This window comes from Nyctereutes procyonoides, unplaced genomic scaffold (genome assembly GCF_905146905.1).
Source record: "Nyctereutes procyonoides isolate TBG_1078 unplaced genomic scaffold, NYPRO_anot_genome, whole genome shotgun sequence".
Lineage (NCBI taxonomy): Eukaryota > Metazoa > Chordata > Mammalia > Carnivora > Canidae > Nyctereutes > Nyctereutes procyonoides.
The window spans coordinates 22,072,701-22,089,473 of record NW_026575034.1 but is presented as its reverse complement, the minus strand read 5'-3'; the positions used below and the strand labels follow the sequence as shown (position 1 = coordinate 22,089,473).

The following is a 16,773-nucleotide window of genomic DNA, read 5'->3' as shown; positions in this document are numbered from 1 at the left end:
ATAATAAAAAAATGTACAAGAAAACTCAGTCATATTATTCATAAAAGCCAAAAAAAGTAGAAACAATTCAGAATATCTAAAAACTGATGAATGGATGAACAAATTGTGGAAAATCCATACCATGGAATATGATTCAGCCATCAAAGGAATAAAGTACTCGTAGGTGATATAACAATAATAAACCTTAAAAATAGTATGCTAAATGAAAAAAATCTGTTGCCTAACCCTCTGTCCTGACTTTTATCTGACACCTTCCTCCCGGTGAGCCCTCCTCCCCCAACCCAACTTCCGGGACCAGGTTAGGTTCATCTCCTCCGTTCCCTTAGGGCAAAAAATTTGACCTTCCTTTTTCTTTTCAAGAGCTGCTGTGCCATTGAAACCCGCTCTCACACTTCATAAGCTTTGCGTGTATTCACAAGGACCTAAAAACTCATATACACGGTCTCTCACAGAGTACATAGGTCACATAGGTTAAAATCACAGATGCAATTTTTAACTTAATAAATTTTAATGATGTTCTTGCAAAACATACCATTATGATGCGAAGTGGTTTTCTTTACCTGCTCCTCTAAGTTTGAATTTTTATTTATTTATGATAGTCACACACACACACACAGAGAGAGAGAGAGAGAGAGAGAGAGAGAGAGAGAGAGGCAGAGACAGAAGCAGGCTCCATGCAGGGAGTCCGACACGGGACTCGATCCCGAGTCTCCAGGATCGCGCCCTGGGCCAAAGGCAGGCGCCAAACCGCCGCGCCACCCAGGGATCCCCAGTTTGGATATTTTTATTCAGACACTTTAATTAACAGGCGTATTAGCCGTGTCCCTCAACACTGACATGAGGTAGGGAAACTCAAGTGGAGGCAATTTGCAAGCGCCGAGCCTGGCGCTCAGGTAGGTGCTCTCCAAGGCCGCAGAGCTGCGGCGCACAGGTGAGCGCAACAGCGCCCCCGCGGGCAGGTGGGGCCCCGGCGACCACACCCCCGGGGAGCGGGACCCGCGCGCCGCCAGGTCGGCCCTATCAGCGGCCCTCGCTGTCCGGCGCCCCGCCCCTGGGCCCGGAGTCTCGGCTCGGGTGCGGGCGGCCGCGGCTGCGGGACCTCGGCTCGGCTCCAGGCCCCAGGTCCAGGTGAGTGAGCCTCTCCGCTTCCTGGCCCGCCGCGCCGTCCCCGCCGGCGCCGAGTTCGAGCCGCCCTGCAGGCTGGGTCGCGGGGATCGCGGGCGGGCAAGGGTGACGGAGACCTCTGGTTTTGAGCGGACTCGAGTTTGGCCAGGGAGCTCGGAAGGCCCGGCCACGCCCGAGTCGGCAGCCCTGGGTGGTCCGTGCGCCGCGTGGGGACCGGGGGCCGCGGGAGGGGAGGGAGGCCGGGCTGCAAGTTTTGAGGTCGCCAAGGAGCGCAAACCGCGGGACCGGCTGGGGCGCCGAGGTCAGCACCCCTCCCCCGTCTCTGCGCTCGGCCCCAGGAAGTGACACCGCTTATCCTCCAGCCTGGAGGGCCTGACCTCTCCAGGGAGCTGGGGGTGGTGAGCCTTCCGGCCTCGCTGGGGCTGCGGGCCTGTGCAAGGCCTGGCCCCGGAGCGCGGCCTTCCTGGGAAGGGAGCAGGCCCGCGCGCCCCGGTCCTCCCCGTCTACTCAAAACTGCTGGGGGGCGGGGGGGGGGGTCTGGACCGCCCGGGGCCGCTCTGGGGCATCTCATGCTGGCGGTGTGCGGGTCACGCCTGCCCTTCCGTGACCGGCCACTTACTGTCACTCCTGGCGGAGGGGAGACGGCAGTAGGCGAAGATAGGAGGCCCCTTCCCTTCCTGAGCTCACGATATAGATCATTTTTATTTCTTTTTCATCCTCATTGCGAATGAGCTCCGCGAGATTAGGGACAAAATCAGTCAATGGAGGCAGAAACGGTGGCTGGAGAACCGCCTGTGGCCAAATTCTGCCTCGGACACGGACGTCTTTGAGCTTCCGTTTCTCCCATCTGCGAAATGGACCGAGTGATACTTACACCCTGGAGTTCGGGTGAGCATTAAGCGAGGGAGAGGTTGACACACCCAGGCGACTTCCTGACAAATAGTAAATTAGCAAGTTAGGTCATTATTCTTGACCAAGTCAACGCCGAGCTTTTAGAAAATTGCAGTCAGAACAATTTTTGCAAGAAGAGAGTGGGCAATAAAATATGTTAAAATGCGCTATGATGAAGAATATGACTAACCTCTAAGCAAGTGAAAATATAACGAGTTTTAAAAATTGGAAATTAAAAGCGGAATATCACAAATGCAAGGAGAAATAAGAACTTTGGGAACAGTTCTTTAAAAAAAAAACCCTCAGTTAATGGATTATCTAAAACTCGGGGAGAAGACGACAACTTGTGCGGGACAGTATTTTAAGAATTTGCAAAGTTATTATAAATTTCCGAAATGCTTGGGATAGAGATTCTTTTGAGGTACATTTAAAAAAGAATTTGAAGCTGATTGTGTTCCAATTCCAGTATTTATCAAGTGCCACCTTTTAGATTATCCATTCCAGATAATAGGTTAAAGTAGAATTGAACCCTACACAAAGGTAAATATATATATAATTATTCCCTAAGTATGAGAAACCAAGCTTACTTATGAATGCTGTTTCCACCTGTTCAGGTTTTTACTGCATTTTCAGTGGAGCTCCGAGCTGGGGGGTTAGTCTTGCCCATCTTATTTCTAACTCATTCTGAGCCCACAGCCTGGACTAGCCTCTAGTGTTCCCTCCCGAGTCACTGACTGTAATTCTGAAGTCATTTTGATACTGACTTGTGAGCTTCTGTTGGATGCTTCAGATCTAACTATTGGCCCGTCCTCTGACTCTTCCTCACCCCCTGCCCCTTTCCAGCTATTTTGCCCCTAAATTGCATCTGCCTGGAAAGGAAGCGCCGTTCTGTAAAACCAGGCTTCTGAAACCTTGATGTGCGTAGGCGTCACCTGGAGATCTTTATTGACTTGCAGAAACTGAATTGGCCCAGGTGAGGCTGAGATTCTGCATAAAAAGCTCCACTGGACGCCAATGCTGGTAGTTCCGCAATCACCTGACATTGTTTTTCAGGCATCTGCTTCTGATTTAATAGTTCCATTTGGTCATGAATTTGGGCTCTTTCATTTGCAAATGTGATCCACAGGGCTCTGGCATTTTGGGCTCTGGGAACTGCTCCTCTCACAGCCAGGCTGTCATCTCTTGGTCGAACCACACCGCCCTTGAGACAGGCCTCCGTGGAAGGCTGAGCTGACCTGCCTTTTCTCCTCTGGGCTCACTCTGTTGATACAGGCAGTCAAAGGCCTTCTGGGATGTGGGCAAGGGTTAGTCAAACATGCTAACTGTATGTTCCCCTCCTTCAAATTTCTTTCTCCAGCCTCAACTTTATACCCTTTGACAAGAGATGTTAACTCTTACAGCATCTTTTCTGCTCAAAATTCTTTCTCTGTCTTGAATATCTATAATACTACATTAGATGGAAAGAAATAATAGAAATATGATGGGGCCACATTTATAATTTTAAATTTCCTGGTGGCCTATTAAAAAGAAGAAACAGGTGAAATTGATTTGAATATATTTCATTTAACTCAGTGCATCAATAATATAAAATATTAGGATGTATAATCAATACAAAAGCTATTAATGATATGTTTTAGGTGATTTGTTTTTCTAACAAGTTCTTTGAAATCTGGTGTATAGTTGATGCATAATATATCTCATTTTTGACTAGCCACATTTTGGGTGCTCATTTCAAGTGGCTACCATATTTGACAGCTCAGTTCTAATTTATGCTTAGAAGATCAGAAAACCAAGCCTTCAACTTTTCTAAATGTTTCTTCTTTGTTCCGTTTTCTTCAGCCCTAATGAGTTATAATTTACATCTATTAAATCAACTTTAAGCATACAATTCTGTGAGTTTTATTATGTATACAGTTGTGCATTCACAAACACAGTCATATATATAGGACATTTCCATCACCCCCAAAAGTTCCTTGTGTTGGAGTTAATCCCCTTCCCACAGCCTTGGGCTTGTCATCCACTAGTCTGTTTTTGAAATAGGATAGTTTTGTTTTTTCTAGAATTTCATATAAATGGAATCCTATAGTAATTTACCTTTGGAATCTAGTTTCTTTCCCTTTGTATCATGCTTTTGAGATTTATCTCGTTTTTAAGTATCAGTTCCATTTTATGTTTGGTAAAATGCCATTGTATGGATATACCACAGTCTGTTCATTTACCAGTTATTGGTTTTATGAGTTATTTTTATTTATAATATTTTATTTTATTCATTCATGAGAGACACAGAGAAAGAGGCAGAGACACAGGCAGAGTGAGATGCAGGCTCCCTGTGGGGAGCATGATGTGGGACTTGGTACCAGGACCCTGAGGTATACCCCACCACCTGAGCCAAAGGCAGGCGCCCAACCACTGAGCCACTCAGGTGCCCCTATGAATTATTTCCAGCTTTTGGTATTATTGCATTGCACTTATGATGCAGAAATGCCCCGTGGCCTAATCTGTACATAAAGGTCTCAACTGGGATCCTAGGGGTAGCTAGCATGCCTTCAACTAGGCAGTGTATTTATGAGTTCTTTATTATTTTTTTTCAAAAGGGCCAGATACTCTTTTCTTTTTTTTTAAGATTTTATTTATTCATGAGAGACGGAGAGAGGCAGAGACACAGGCAGAGGGAGAAGCAGACTCCATGCAGGGAGCCCAATGCGGAACTTGAGCCCAGAACTGTGGGATCACGCCCAGGGCCCAAGGCAGGCGTTCAACCACTGAGCCACCCAGGCGTCCCTGTGAGTTGGTTCTTTAATGTCCCAGACAAGCTAGGCAAACAGAACAAATGGCTTTCAAGGAAAGTGATCAAATGGGAGAAACGCACACTCACTCTATACATATATACATAGGAAGATGTCTTTAAAAAATTCTCATTGTGATTTAAGACAATGGTATTATAACTTAACAACTGAAAGCTTCTAATAATGAGAAATAGTGTTTTTTTTTTTAAGATTTTATTTATTTATTCATGAGAGAGACAGAGAGAGAGGGGCACAGACACAGGCAGAGGGAGAAGCAAGCTCCATGCCCGAAGCCGGACATGGGACTGGATCCTGGGTCTCCAGGATCACATCCTGGGCTGAAGGTGGAGCTAAACTGCTGAGCCACCTGGGCTGCCTGAAATGGTGTTTTTCAATGAGAACATCTATTTTAATTCACAAACAATAAAGTTAGAGAAAGTTCTAGCATCTCTAGTTGTGTAGTTAGAGAGGCTTCTAGCTTTCTTAACTGACCTTGTCCCAAGCACAAACAGACTAACTGGCACAGGTCAGGCTTTCTCACATTGTCCTTCAATGCCTTGGAGTTAAATCTTGTTATGAATTGAAATAATAGATTTTTCTCCTAAGTCCAAAAGAAGTAAGAAGAAATGAAAAGGGATAAGAAAGTGAATGATGAATTCTTGTAACAGATACTTGTATAGAGCTATCTGTCTACCAGACTTGGCTCTGTCCCCAGTAAAAATATTAAGAGGCCCTTTTCCTCATGGTGACAGGTTAAGAGCATTGAAGGATCAGAAAGCAGTGCCAGCATAAGTGTAGCCATAATTAGTTTTTATTGAGACTATTCTATGCATTGGCTCAGATAATTTTCACAATTATACTCCTAAGGGAGGAATTGATTTCGGCAATGCACAAAGGATGAAGCCACAGCTCAGATCAGGAAACATTTCAGTGTTCTAAAGCTAGATACCGATAAACTCAGGATTTAGACCTAGGTCTATGTTACTCTAGCACCAGTGCCTTCTTTTCTGCCCTAAACTGCCAGGGAAAAGGAAGCAGCCTAGGTCTATGGGATGTGCTGCCAAGAATAAAGCCAAGTCGGGCTGGGGAGGGAGCGTGCAGATAACTTAGGAAGAGGTATTGGATGCTTTTAAGTGTTAAGAGAAATGGAACATGGTATCGTGAATCAGCACAGCCTAAAAATGAGAAAAGCATCAGTCACGTCATGATCTGAGCGCCCGTGCGTGTGGCATGGGTAGCATGAAGAAAGCATTCTTTCCCTTTAAGGACCAGACAGGTCACTAGTTAATAACCTGAGATTTGGAGCTGCATAAAACTGGGTTGTAATTTTTACTTTGTCACTTACTCATTCTGAGACATTTGGCAGTTAAATACTTCCTTAAGAATTTCACTTTTCACTTTCATAAAATAGGTGTTATTAAACCTCACTGATAGAATTACTGTGGGATTTGCTCATTCAAGGTCTGCAAAGCGTTCAGCCATTGCCTAGCACAGAAGAACTGATCAGAAAATGGTATTGATGATGATTTTCTACCTTCCTATTACTATTCTTGAAATGAATACCTTCATACATCATTATCTCTCCACACCAACTGCAGAACCGTGCTTGACTCTTCAGTCCTCTCCCATGGCATGCTTTGTGTACAAGCTCAGGGCTTGGGAGAGCACTGAACTGGAGGTCATGGTAGTCTTCCCCTATTCTTTTTCCCTCTCATACAGTTTGTTAATTGAGATACTATTCTTGTGCCATAAAATTCACCCTTTAAAGGTATACAGTATTTGGGGGATATAATTACAAATACGTCCAACAAGCACCACTATCTAATTCCCCATTATTTTCACCACTCCCCAAAAGAAACCTCAAACCTATGAGCAGTCATTCTCATTCTTTCTCCCACCGGCCCCCCACAAATAACATCTAAGGTTTGCTATTCTGGACATTTTATGTAAATGGAATTCTATAACGTGATCTTTTGCGTCTGGCTTCATTTACTTGGCCTAGTGTTGTCAAGTTTCATTCATGTGTATCATGAGCCAATATTTCATTTCTCCCTTCCTTCCATGTTTACACTTCTATGCCATTAGTGATTCCAAACTACTTCCCTGAAATGCTGTAAAACCTCTTTGTGCCAGCCATCCCACCTGCACACATCTCCCTCAGGTCTTTCTCTGGACTGCCCTACACTGGAATGCATGTGGCCCCCATCGCCTCATCTTTCCCCTCTCCCCCCAAAACACGGGTCCTCTAAGACTCCTGTCAAAGATTATGACAGGCCCTGGTGAAATTTCTTCATCAAACAGGCCCTTTCTCATTTCCACACACCTTATGCATAAGGGTCTGTGTTCGACTTTTACCACCTTTCCCACCAAATGTCTGGTTAAAGCTCTGAGGTTGCAGACAGAGCCTTGAACTAAGACTGCAGACACGTTAGGTCTGCCAGCTGCCAACTCTGACTTACAGACTGTTTGGTTTTATAATGTCACTCAATGTCTCTATTGCTTTATCAAAAGGCCAAAAATACTCTTATTTATTCAGAGCTTTTCTCTGAGGATAAGGAAGGCAGGGGAATGTGATTTTCAAATCACAAATAGTTATGAAAGTCAAAATATTACCTCACAGTTATGGTGATCATTGTTTTGACCTGTTAGAAGGTGTTAGAGCTGTTAGAAGGTGCAAGTGTCTTCATGCTAAATGATTCTCATGGGAAGGCTCATGACAAAGGAAGTTCTGGATTTTCATTCATCAAAAGTTGAGGACCTTATACACCTGAAACTAATATAGCACTGTATGTTGAGTCTACTGGAATTAAAATTAAAAATTTTTTTGAGGACCTGTGTGTAGACACTGATATTTCTGAGGATATAGTAATGAACAGGGGGGAAAAAAAACAGTCTCTGATTTCTAGAACTTATATTCTAGCAGGAGGATTCAGGCAATTAAAAATATGCATTAGGTGGTGATGAAAAGAAAAAAGCAAGCAGGTTAGTATATGGAGAGTGATTGTATGGATGGCCATGCTTTAGTTAGGCTAGACAGAGTCAGCTCTTCTGATACGGGAACATGTAAGGAGAGTGTGGAATGAAGTCACCCAGTCAGGCGGATATTAGGGTGCAGGGCCTTCAAGCAGTAACAGCAAGTGCAAACATGCTGAGGCAGCCGTGTGTTTTGATGCTTTTAACACTAAGGGTGTGTTTTGGTGGATGGGAAAAGATCAAACAGATGGTGGTTCACGCAGGGCTACTCCTCTCACGGGCTTCAGTTGGTCCCTCCATTCAGTAGGAGTAAAGGAAAATCTTTAATTTAACAAGGAGTAATTCTTGTTCTAACGAGAGTACAAATTGATGTCTAATATGAGCTGGAGTGAATAACAGGTTTGAATACCGTGTTACCCAGGTATCTGGCCAAGTTGTCCAGGATACTCAGCATCCCTTTATTTGTACTCTTTTCTTACCTTGACCCTTTTTTGTTTGCCCATCTACCCAGGATTCTGGAAGCAAGAAGTGCCTTAGAAATCCCAGCTGGGCAGGCAAGAGCCAGGGGAGAAGCTACAATGACTTCAGCGGTCCTGGTGGACATACGAGATGAAGTGACCTGCCCCATCTGCCTGGAGCTCCTGACAGAACCCGTGAGCATAGACTGTGGCCACAGCTTCTGCCAAGCTTGCATCATGGGAAATAGCATGGAGTTGGTGATGGGCCAAGACGGGGAAAGCAGCTGTCCTGTATGTCAGACCAGCTACCAGCCCGGGGACCTGCGGCCTAATCGGCACCTGGCCAACATAGCGGAGAGGCTCAGAGAGGTGGTACTAGGCCCTGGGATGCAGCTGAAAGTGACTCTCTGTGCACACCATGGGGAAAAGCTCCAGCTCTTCTGTAAGGAGGATGGGAAGCTTATATGCTGGCTTTGTGAGCGGTCTCAGGAGCACCGTGGTCACCACACGGTCCTTATGGAGGAGGTTGCCCATGAGTATCAGGTAGGATTCCAAATGGAGAAGGCAGGGAGGAAAAAAAAAAAAAAAGAAGGCAGGAAGGAGCAGGGCCCTTGGCAGGAGATGACTTTTCTTTATCCTGTAATCTTTTTTTTTTTTTTTAAGATTTTATTTATTCATGAGAGACTTAGAGAGCGAGTGAGAGAGAGAGAGAGAGAAAGAGAAAGGCAGAGACACAGGCAGAGGGAGAAGCAGGCTCCATGCAGGAAGCCTGATGCGGGACTCAGTCTTGGGTCTCCAGGATCACACCCTGGGCTGAAGGTGGCATTAAACCACTGAGCCACCCAGGCTGCCCATTTATCCTGTAATCTAATTTCTTTGTAGTTTTTCCATTTACCTAGAGCATGAACCTAGAAAATGCCCCCTGCCCAAGGGTAGAGACTTTATCTCTTCATTGCTGCTCAAGACCTGCTCCGCAAGAGTAGAGGATGCTGCAGGGTATAACTTGGTATGATCCAGTGTGGGGGATGTGGTGGTGGTGAGAGAAAAGTCCTTCATAAACAGGTTCTATCCCTGGGAGGAAAGAGAAATGAGTCTATGCCCTTTGGCTCTTTATGCACACTCCCTGTGCATAAAAGATCCTTAGGCCTTCTCGGTTCTTCAGCCATGGTAGGAGAGACGTCTGAGGTCAGCATAATCTCTTCCCTATTCACTCCATTCTGGATACAGAGACAAGTTAGTGCTTGACCCTGCTTGCCCTGATGTTTCTTTAAGGAAAAGTTCCAGGAGTCTCTGGGGAAGCTGAGGCAAGAGCAACAGGAAGCTGAGAGACTAACAGCTGTTATCATAGGGAAGAGGACATCATGGAAGGTGAGAGAGATTCTTCTTGAAGGTGTCCTGGGACAAGAATCAGGGCAGGGCATGGGAGCCCAGGGTCTGTCTGTTCCCTGATTTGACTGGAAGAGCTTCCCTTTGCCTAATTCTTTTCTGAAGCCCTTCCAAACAAGGGCATTGTTCTCAGTGTGAGGATGGGGAAGGCGGTGTTAGAGAATGAACATATCAAACAGGAATTCAGGTTTTTAAAGATGGTTACATAGGAGAGGAACCGTGACCATTGGCAGCCCCCAATTCCTGATTCCAGACCTTGTTCTATGGTTTCAAGCTCTGGAAGCTCCTGGAAAGACAGGTCACACAATCATTCCCACCTGGGTATTCAAAATTGGAAGGGGAGGCCAATGCAGAGACCTGGGAGGCCAGGGAGGTGCCTTGGAATCTAGACCTCACCCAGGATCCACAGTCTATGTCCTGGAGGCCTAGATAAGGTAGCCTGGGGCTGATGGTCTGGGAAGAGCTGAAGACAAAGCAGAAGGAAAGAACAGGTTCTGTGGGACTCCCTTCCCATTTTTACTCCTTTCCTGGTGAGACCTAGCCAGAAGAGTGGTGCTGAGCCTGAATCTCCACCCCCACCCAAGAGTAGGGACTCTCAGCTCAACAGATGAGCAGCCTTTCTCTCTTACATGTTCCTGAAGAATCAGATGGAACCTGAGAGACACAGGATCCAGACAGAATTTAATAAGTTGAGAAGCATCCTGGACAAAGAGGAGCAGCGACAATTGAAAAAGCTGGAGGAGGAAGAGAGGAAGGGCCTGAGTATTTTAGAAGAGGCTGAGAATGAGCTGGTCCAGCAGAGCGAAACACTGAGGGAGCTCATTTCTGATCTGGAGCTTCGGTGTCAGGGGTCAGCAATGGAGCTGCTTCAGGTAAGACTCGGGGAAGAGCCCTTAGTCTGAGAGTCAAGGCAAAGGGAGACTGACTTTCATTCCCTTCTTATGCAGGACTAATGACCTGGTAGGAGAAAGAAAAAGATTTGCCTGGCCCTGTTGTGCCTCTTGCCTATTAAACTATGCAGAGGTCACGGGTAAAACATAGGATAATTAAGGTATAAATGCTAGGGGATTCTCATTTTCATATATTATATATAAAGGGTAGTCCAAAAGTTTATTTGATACTATGGAGAAGATCTGTTATATCCACTGATGTTTTAGAGCAGCATTTCTCAATCTCGGCACTGTTCATATTTTGAACTGGAAATTCCTTGCCATGAGGGACTGCCCTGTACCTTGTAGGATGTTTAGCAACATCCCTGGCCTCTACCCACTGGATGTCAGTAGCATCTCTCTTCAGCTGTGACAATCAAAATCCTCTAGATATTGCCAAATGTCCCTGGGGGAATCATAATCCCTCTTCCTCCTGTTGAGATTCACTGGCCATTTGGCACCTGTCAACTCTGAGGCTGTGTTGGGATTTGTCAGGTACTTTTCAGCCAGCTTAGTAACAGGCAAACACATCCCACGCTCAAGTACTTAGAGATTCTGTGTCATCACCAGTCCTTCTCTGCTTTCACTCTCTTCTCTAGGGCAAAATCATTTAACATGTAAAAGAAGTTTGAATGGGTCTTTTTTTTTTAATAAATTAATTTTTATTGGTGTTCAATTTACCAACATACAGAATAACACCCAGTGCTCATCCCGTCAAGTGTCCCCCTCAGTGCCCGTCACCCATTCACCCCCACCCCCCGCCCTCCTCCCCTTCCACCACCCCTAGTTCGTTTCCCAGAGTTAGGAGTCTTTATGTTCTGTCTCTCTTTCTGATATTTCTGAATGGGTCTTTTTAAGACACAAAGAAGACTGAGCTCTGGGACCTCTGTACTGGGGTGTGTGTATGCATGTGTGTGTGCCTGGAGAGTGCAAGGTGTCAGTTTGGAGATATTTGATACAGGAGCTTGAACCAAAGTTGAAATCCGAGCGGGTGATTTCTGCATAGAATGAATAGTGTGACTGGAGACTGGATGTAGTTTCAACATTCTGGAACATTCGGCTATTCCTTATTTTCTGTTTGCTTTCTTGCTTTCCTCTTGCTCTCCCTTTATTGGTAGAATAATTAGTCCTAGTTACTTATCCTTGGGTCCTAGTATTAGGGTCATGGAGTAGCTACATTCTACCTATTGGACCTTTTCCCACGCACTGCTTCATTTTTTTTTTCTTGTCCTTTTTCTTCAGCCTGGATATTGGGTTGCCCTGATGCTTCTCCCTGCCCCCACTTGAGCCCCTCCACAGACTCTTCAAGCTGTAAAAATTGCTCCATAAATGCAAAGGGCTCATCCATTTATATCATTCGACAGGACCTGTCTAGACTCTCACATCTGTTTGTATGACTGCCTTATGGGTGTTTTAACCTGAGTGCTGTTACACAGTCAGGTTTTCTAGAGCTCGCTCAGCACAAATACTTTCTTCCTCCCCTTTTTTGTATCGATGTGACATTGTTGCATGTTAGATTTGATAGCCCATGCCAGCCTGTGGCTTTCAAGTATCAGAATGTGACCCTTGAGAATAAAGCTAACGGAAGAGAAGGAGACATGAAGTGGCACCTAGATTTGGCCATTGAGTTCCTCAGTACAGCCATGCCTTAAAGCTGATCCAATCCTAGGTATTTGGTGTAAATTGACACATCCACCCCCTCTATTGCTTTCCATATTCAAACCAGTTTGAGTTGTGTTTCTGTCAAATGCCACCCAAAATAGGCCCAACACAGAAAATAGTTATTGCCATGTTACATAGATCAAGCCATTGTCCTTTCAGTCAATGTGGTGCATAGAGCAGAAGCTATGAGGACCAAGCGGGAGGCTCTGCTCCAGGGAGGTCATGGTGGCAGTGATGACAGTGAAGAGCAGGTAGCTAAAAGAAGTTATGAGTGTGAAACGGACTGGCTTGATCTGAGATGGGACATCAAAGTGAATATGACGTAGTTTTTAGAATCATACTTTGTCTAAATTGGGTGATTAAATGGAAGATTTAATGGAAGATTGAAGATAAGAGACTTCACCATTGCAGGAAAAGTAAGTTTTTTTTTTTTAAACGTTTTGAGTTTGTGGTGCCGATAGCTCTTTTGCTGGCATATATGAGAGACATCTGAGTGGAAGTACAGATTTGGAAACCATGAATATGAGTGTGTGTTGAAATCAAGAAAACTAGATGAAGCCAGAAAGGATAGCATTGAGGGTGAGAGGAGGTAAAGTTTGAGAACCACATTTAAGGCTCTTGTATCCTTAGCAATCAGAATGTAAGCATCTCGAGGACAGAAATGATGACTTAATCATGTGGGATTCTCTAGTGCTAATAGATAGTGTGCATATTTAACATTACACACACACCCTATCATCAAAATAAAGGTACTAATGAATGAGTTGAATCATTTCCTGACATCCCTACATTAAAGTCTCAGGGACAGTCTGCTCTGAGTTCTTAATCTACTTTGTGGCCTCCAGTTTGGGTCCTTTTTTATTCCCATCATATCATGGGGTGGTGGGAATGGGATAAGGAATATGGATGAGGCTATTAATGGGTGAGGCCTATTCTATTACTCTTTAACTTAACATTTCTCTTTCCTTCCTAGGATGTGAGTGATGTCATGAAAAGGTATGTGTAGGAGAGAACACAGAATGGTCCCCTTGGATTGGCAAAGATTTCTCCACCCGTAGAGTTATCTTGTGGGCAGTGGAAAAGGAAAAAAGAAAAATCACAAGGCAGGGAAGATATAGGTCTGTGATGCCTTGAGTTGCTCATCATAAGAATTTTTGGGTTCCCCAAAATAAAGGGAATGACCTGGTTTCTATGGTAAGAGAATTTGGATGAAGTGGGAGTTGGTCACAAATTGGGGACAGTAGTGTTCTTAAGAATAAAAATTGCAGTATCATTAACTCCCCTAGTATCCCATGACCGGACTCCATTGCCACAAAACTTTAGATGTTTCCAGCCCAGATTCTAGTAGCTTATAGTTACCTCAAACTACACAGCTTTTCTTTGTCCATCTATATTATCAGAGGGAAATTTCCCATCTGTGTTTTCCAAGGTCCAAAATACAACACCTGGGGCATTGTGCTTCAATTTCCCTTTCTCTTTTGGCTTTTGAAAAGTCCAGGCCTTACTACCTTTTCTCCTCAGACTTCCTTTTTTTTCAATTCCAGGAAAAACATAGACAAGGTCTTGAGAAGATTGGTTTTGGCCTTGAAACAAAACATGTTCTCTTCTCTCTCCCATACTCTAGAATCTCATCCATCAAGATGACATCTGAGGTTGCCCACACACCTGTACCTTTCAGCTCCTCATAGACACATGAAACACAGAGTCCGTTGTCCCTTCTGAAATATTCACTCTTGGCTTGGAGATAAAGATGTCTTCTTTCTCCAACTGGCATGATATTCCCAGAGACAGAGATATTCCCTCCTAAAACACTGTTCTGCAGGCCTTTCTCCCTAAGCCTTTAGGAGAGCCTAAGGCCTAACTCACTCTTCACAATGAAGCCCTTTACTTGATACTCTCAGAGCCCCAGCAGCAGTTTGCTGGTGTTCTCCCTGTCAACACACACATCTCCAGTCCGTTATACTAGACCTTTAAGATGGCCTTGACATTGTAAACATTTTGTATCTTTTTTAGAGGTAGAAAAATATTTCCCAGCTCATTATTTTATATAGTCCTAGGATGTAGAGAAGGGAAAATTATTGTGTTTTATCAAAAACAAAAAAACAAAAACAAAAAAACAAAATAAGCAAACCAAAATGAGTCTTTGAAAGGTTAGATCTTATCCAAGTTTGCACAGATGGTGAGAAGCTAGTTTCTAGTCCAGGTCTTCCAGTTCTAGTGCCAGAGCTCTTTGCAGAACGTTGCTCATTTTCTTTAGGAGAGAATGCTCAAGTTCTCCCAGGGGCGTGGTTGATGGGGGAGATGGGTGTTGGAGGAACCCAAAGCCAGCAGTGTAGGAGATTCATAAGGTCTATTCTCTCTAGAAGTGAGTTCTGGACCCTAAAGAAGCCACAAGCTCTCCCTACCAAGCTGAAGAGTATGTTTCGAGTTCCAGATCTGAAGAAGATGCTGCGAGTGTTTAGAGGTGAGGAGATTCAGGGGACAGCTTTTGGATGTGAAATTATTGTAGCCTCAGCAATACATAGAATGGAGTGTAGAGTTGGTATTTGGTAATAGTGGTGCAGAGAGAGATCAGAGAGAGAGGGACATAACCATGCTGAAGAAGATGCAGTTCATATATAAGGTGGAACGAGATGGCCAGCTTGCATCATTATAGAATTTCCTGCCTCACCCCTCAGTCAATAAGGGGGAGACAGCCGACCTGAAACTGCCCATTCTGTATAACATAATTGACTCTGTTTATCATTACAGAACTGACGGATGTCCAGAGCTACTGGGGTAAGTAGCAACCATGGCTTCTCTGAGCTGAAATGTCCTTAGCCTTTCTCACTTGCTCCTCCCACTCAGACATACCCACACACACTCTCAACTACAAGGTGTTAGTACCATCTCTCCAACCCCCCACATAGTTACCATTCCTCCACTTCTGTGTTTCCTCTTCTCTGTGTCTTATGACCCATGTACCCATCCTTATCTGCTGATGTTGTACATTTTCCCACAGTGGACGTGACTCTGAATCCACACACGGCTAACTTAAATCTTGTCATGTCTAAAAACCGAAGACAGGTGAGATTTGTGGGTGCCAAGCTATCTGCGTCTTACCTAGAAGAGCATTATGACTGTGGTATCCTGGGCTCTCAGCACTTCTCCTCTGGGAAACATTACTGGGAGGTAGATGTGGCCAAGAAGACTGACTGGATCCTGGGGGTGTGCAGTAATTCAGTGGGACCAACGTACTGTTTCAGCCAGTTTACGAACAATCGAAATGTCTACTCCAGATATCAACCTCAGAGTGGATACTGGGTGATTGGGCTCCATCATAAACATGAATATAGAGCCTATGAGGAATCTTCTACTTCCCTGCTCCTCTCCATGATGGTACCCCCTCGCCGTGTTGGGGTTTTCTTAGACTACGAGGCCGGCACTGTTTCCTTTTATAATGTCACAAACCATGGCTTTCCCATCTATACTTTCTCTAAATATTACTTTCCTACCACCCTTTCTCCATATTTCAATCCTTGCAACTGTGTAGTCCCAATGACCCTGCGTCGCCCAAGCTCTTGAACATTCTGCTATCTCCACCCATATCTGAGCAGGACCCTCTACTGAGATTCATCTGTATCTCAGTCTTTCCTTTCTGCACTTCTGTTTTCCTGCGTTCTCACACCCTTCCCTTCAAACATCTATTCAGTGCCAAAATATACCCAGAGGTGATTGTGAACATCCCTGAATGATTAATTACCAATATTGAGATGGGTGAGGGTAGCTTTCAACATTTTACCATTACCGTTGATTCATGGGATCAAATTTAGGAAGTTCTTTTCTATTAATTTGCTATCATTTTCTGCACTGAATGGAAAATTGAATGTCAATAGATACTGTCCATAATTATTGAGATAATCCTGTGCCCTGTTTATTCTGTCATTGGAATACATTGATTTGTTTCCATTTTTAAATGCAACACAAAGTCCTGAAATAAATCATTATTCCTCATATGCAATACTGGATTTGTTTTTGCTAGTATATTGTGTGGGTTTCATTACCATCCCCATTGATGAAAAAAAGCAACCTATAATGTTACAGTGTTGTAACACCGATGTCAGGTTTTGTAAAATGCAATAAATGAGCAAAGAAATTACTATACTTTTGTGTAAGTATATATAGGATTGAGTGCTAAAAACCATTGTAATGTTAATTTTGGTGGCTTTAAATCAAATTTTAACTTCAGTTTTCACTGCAGCCTTTATGGATTTAAAAATTTAAGTTAGTAATTGAAAATTTAAAGCAAATTTCCCAAATTCATTGAAGTAGAAAAAAGGGAAAAGAAAATAATGATCGAAAACAGATTTTTCTCCCGGAATGGGAGGAAAACGTACAAAGAAAATAATATAAAGCACTTTTAGGAAGAGAATGACTTTTTCCAGTGTCACCCCCTTTCTTTATGCTCAAATGTGAGCAGCCTGTGAATGAGCTGCAATGGCTTTGCTAGAGGTGCTATACGGTTTTGAGCCAACTGTAAAAGAAATTAGGAGGTGGATGTGAGAGTGGAAACAAATACCACGG

General features: G+C 44.2%; 1 protein-coding gene across 4 annotated transcripts; it reads left to right on the top strand.

Annotated features, from left to right (window-relative positions):
- Nucleotides 1-1,065: 1,065 nt before the first annotated feature.
- TRIM6 (tripartite motif containing 6) lies at nt 1,066-16,231 on the top strand. Of its 4 annotated transcripts, none has more exons than XM_055318049.1 (8): nt 1,066-1,128; nt 8,287-8,428; nt 9,506-9,601; nt 10,261-10,491; nt 13,184-13,206; nt 14,574-14,674; nt 14,962-14,988; nt 15,212-16,231. In XM_055318049.1, the coding sequence occupies exons 2-8, from the start codon at nt 8,354-8,356 to the stop codon at nt 15,772-15,774; spliced, it is 1,116 nt and encodes a 371-aa protein (XP_055174024.1). In that variant the 5' UTR covers nt 1,066-1,128; nt 8,287-8,353; the 3' UTR covers nt 15,775-16,231. The 4 variants fall into 4 exon arrangements, with proteins under 4 accessions (XP_055174024.1, XP_055174022.1, XP_055174021.1 ...); XM_055318047.1 differs by having other exon boundaries at nt 8,287-8,776; nt 14,577-14,674; XM_055318046.1 differs by having other exon boundaries at nt 8,287-8,776; nt 15,212-16,230.
- Nucleotides 16,232-16,773: the final 542 nt, after the last annotated feature.

What these genes read in the sequence shown, in the direction of transcription:
- TRIM6 (XM_055318046.1), top strand. Translation starts at nt 8,354, where the DNA reads ATGACTTCAGCGGTCCTGGTGGACATACGAGATGAAGTGACCTGCCCC. An exon ending in GGAAGAGGACATCATGGAAG is followed by an intron (nt 9,602 to 10,260) that starts GTGAGAGAGATT and finishes ATGTTCCTGAAG; the next exon opens with AATCAGATGGAACCTGAGAG. An exon ending in GTGAGTGATGTCATGAAAAG is followed by an intron (nt 13,207 to 14,573) that starts GTATGTGTAGGA and finishes TATTCTCTCTAG; the next exon opens with AAGTGAGTTCTGGACCCTAA.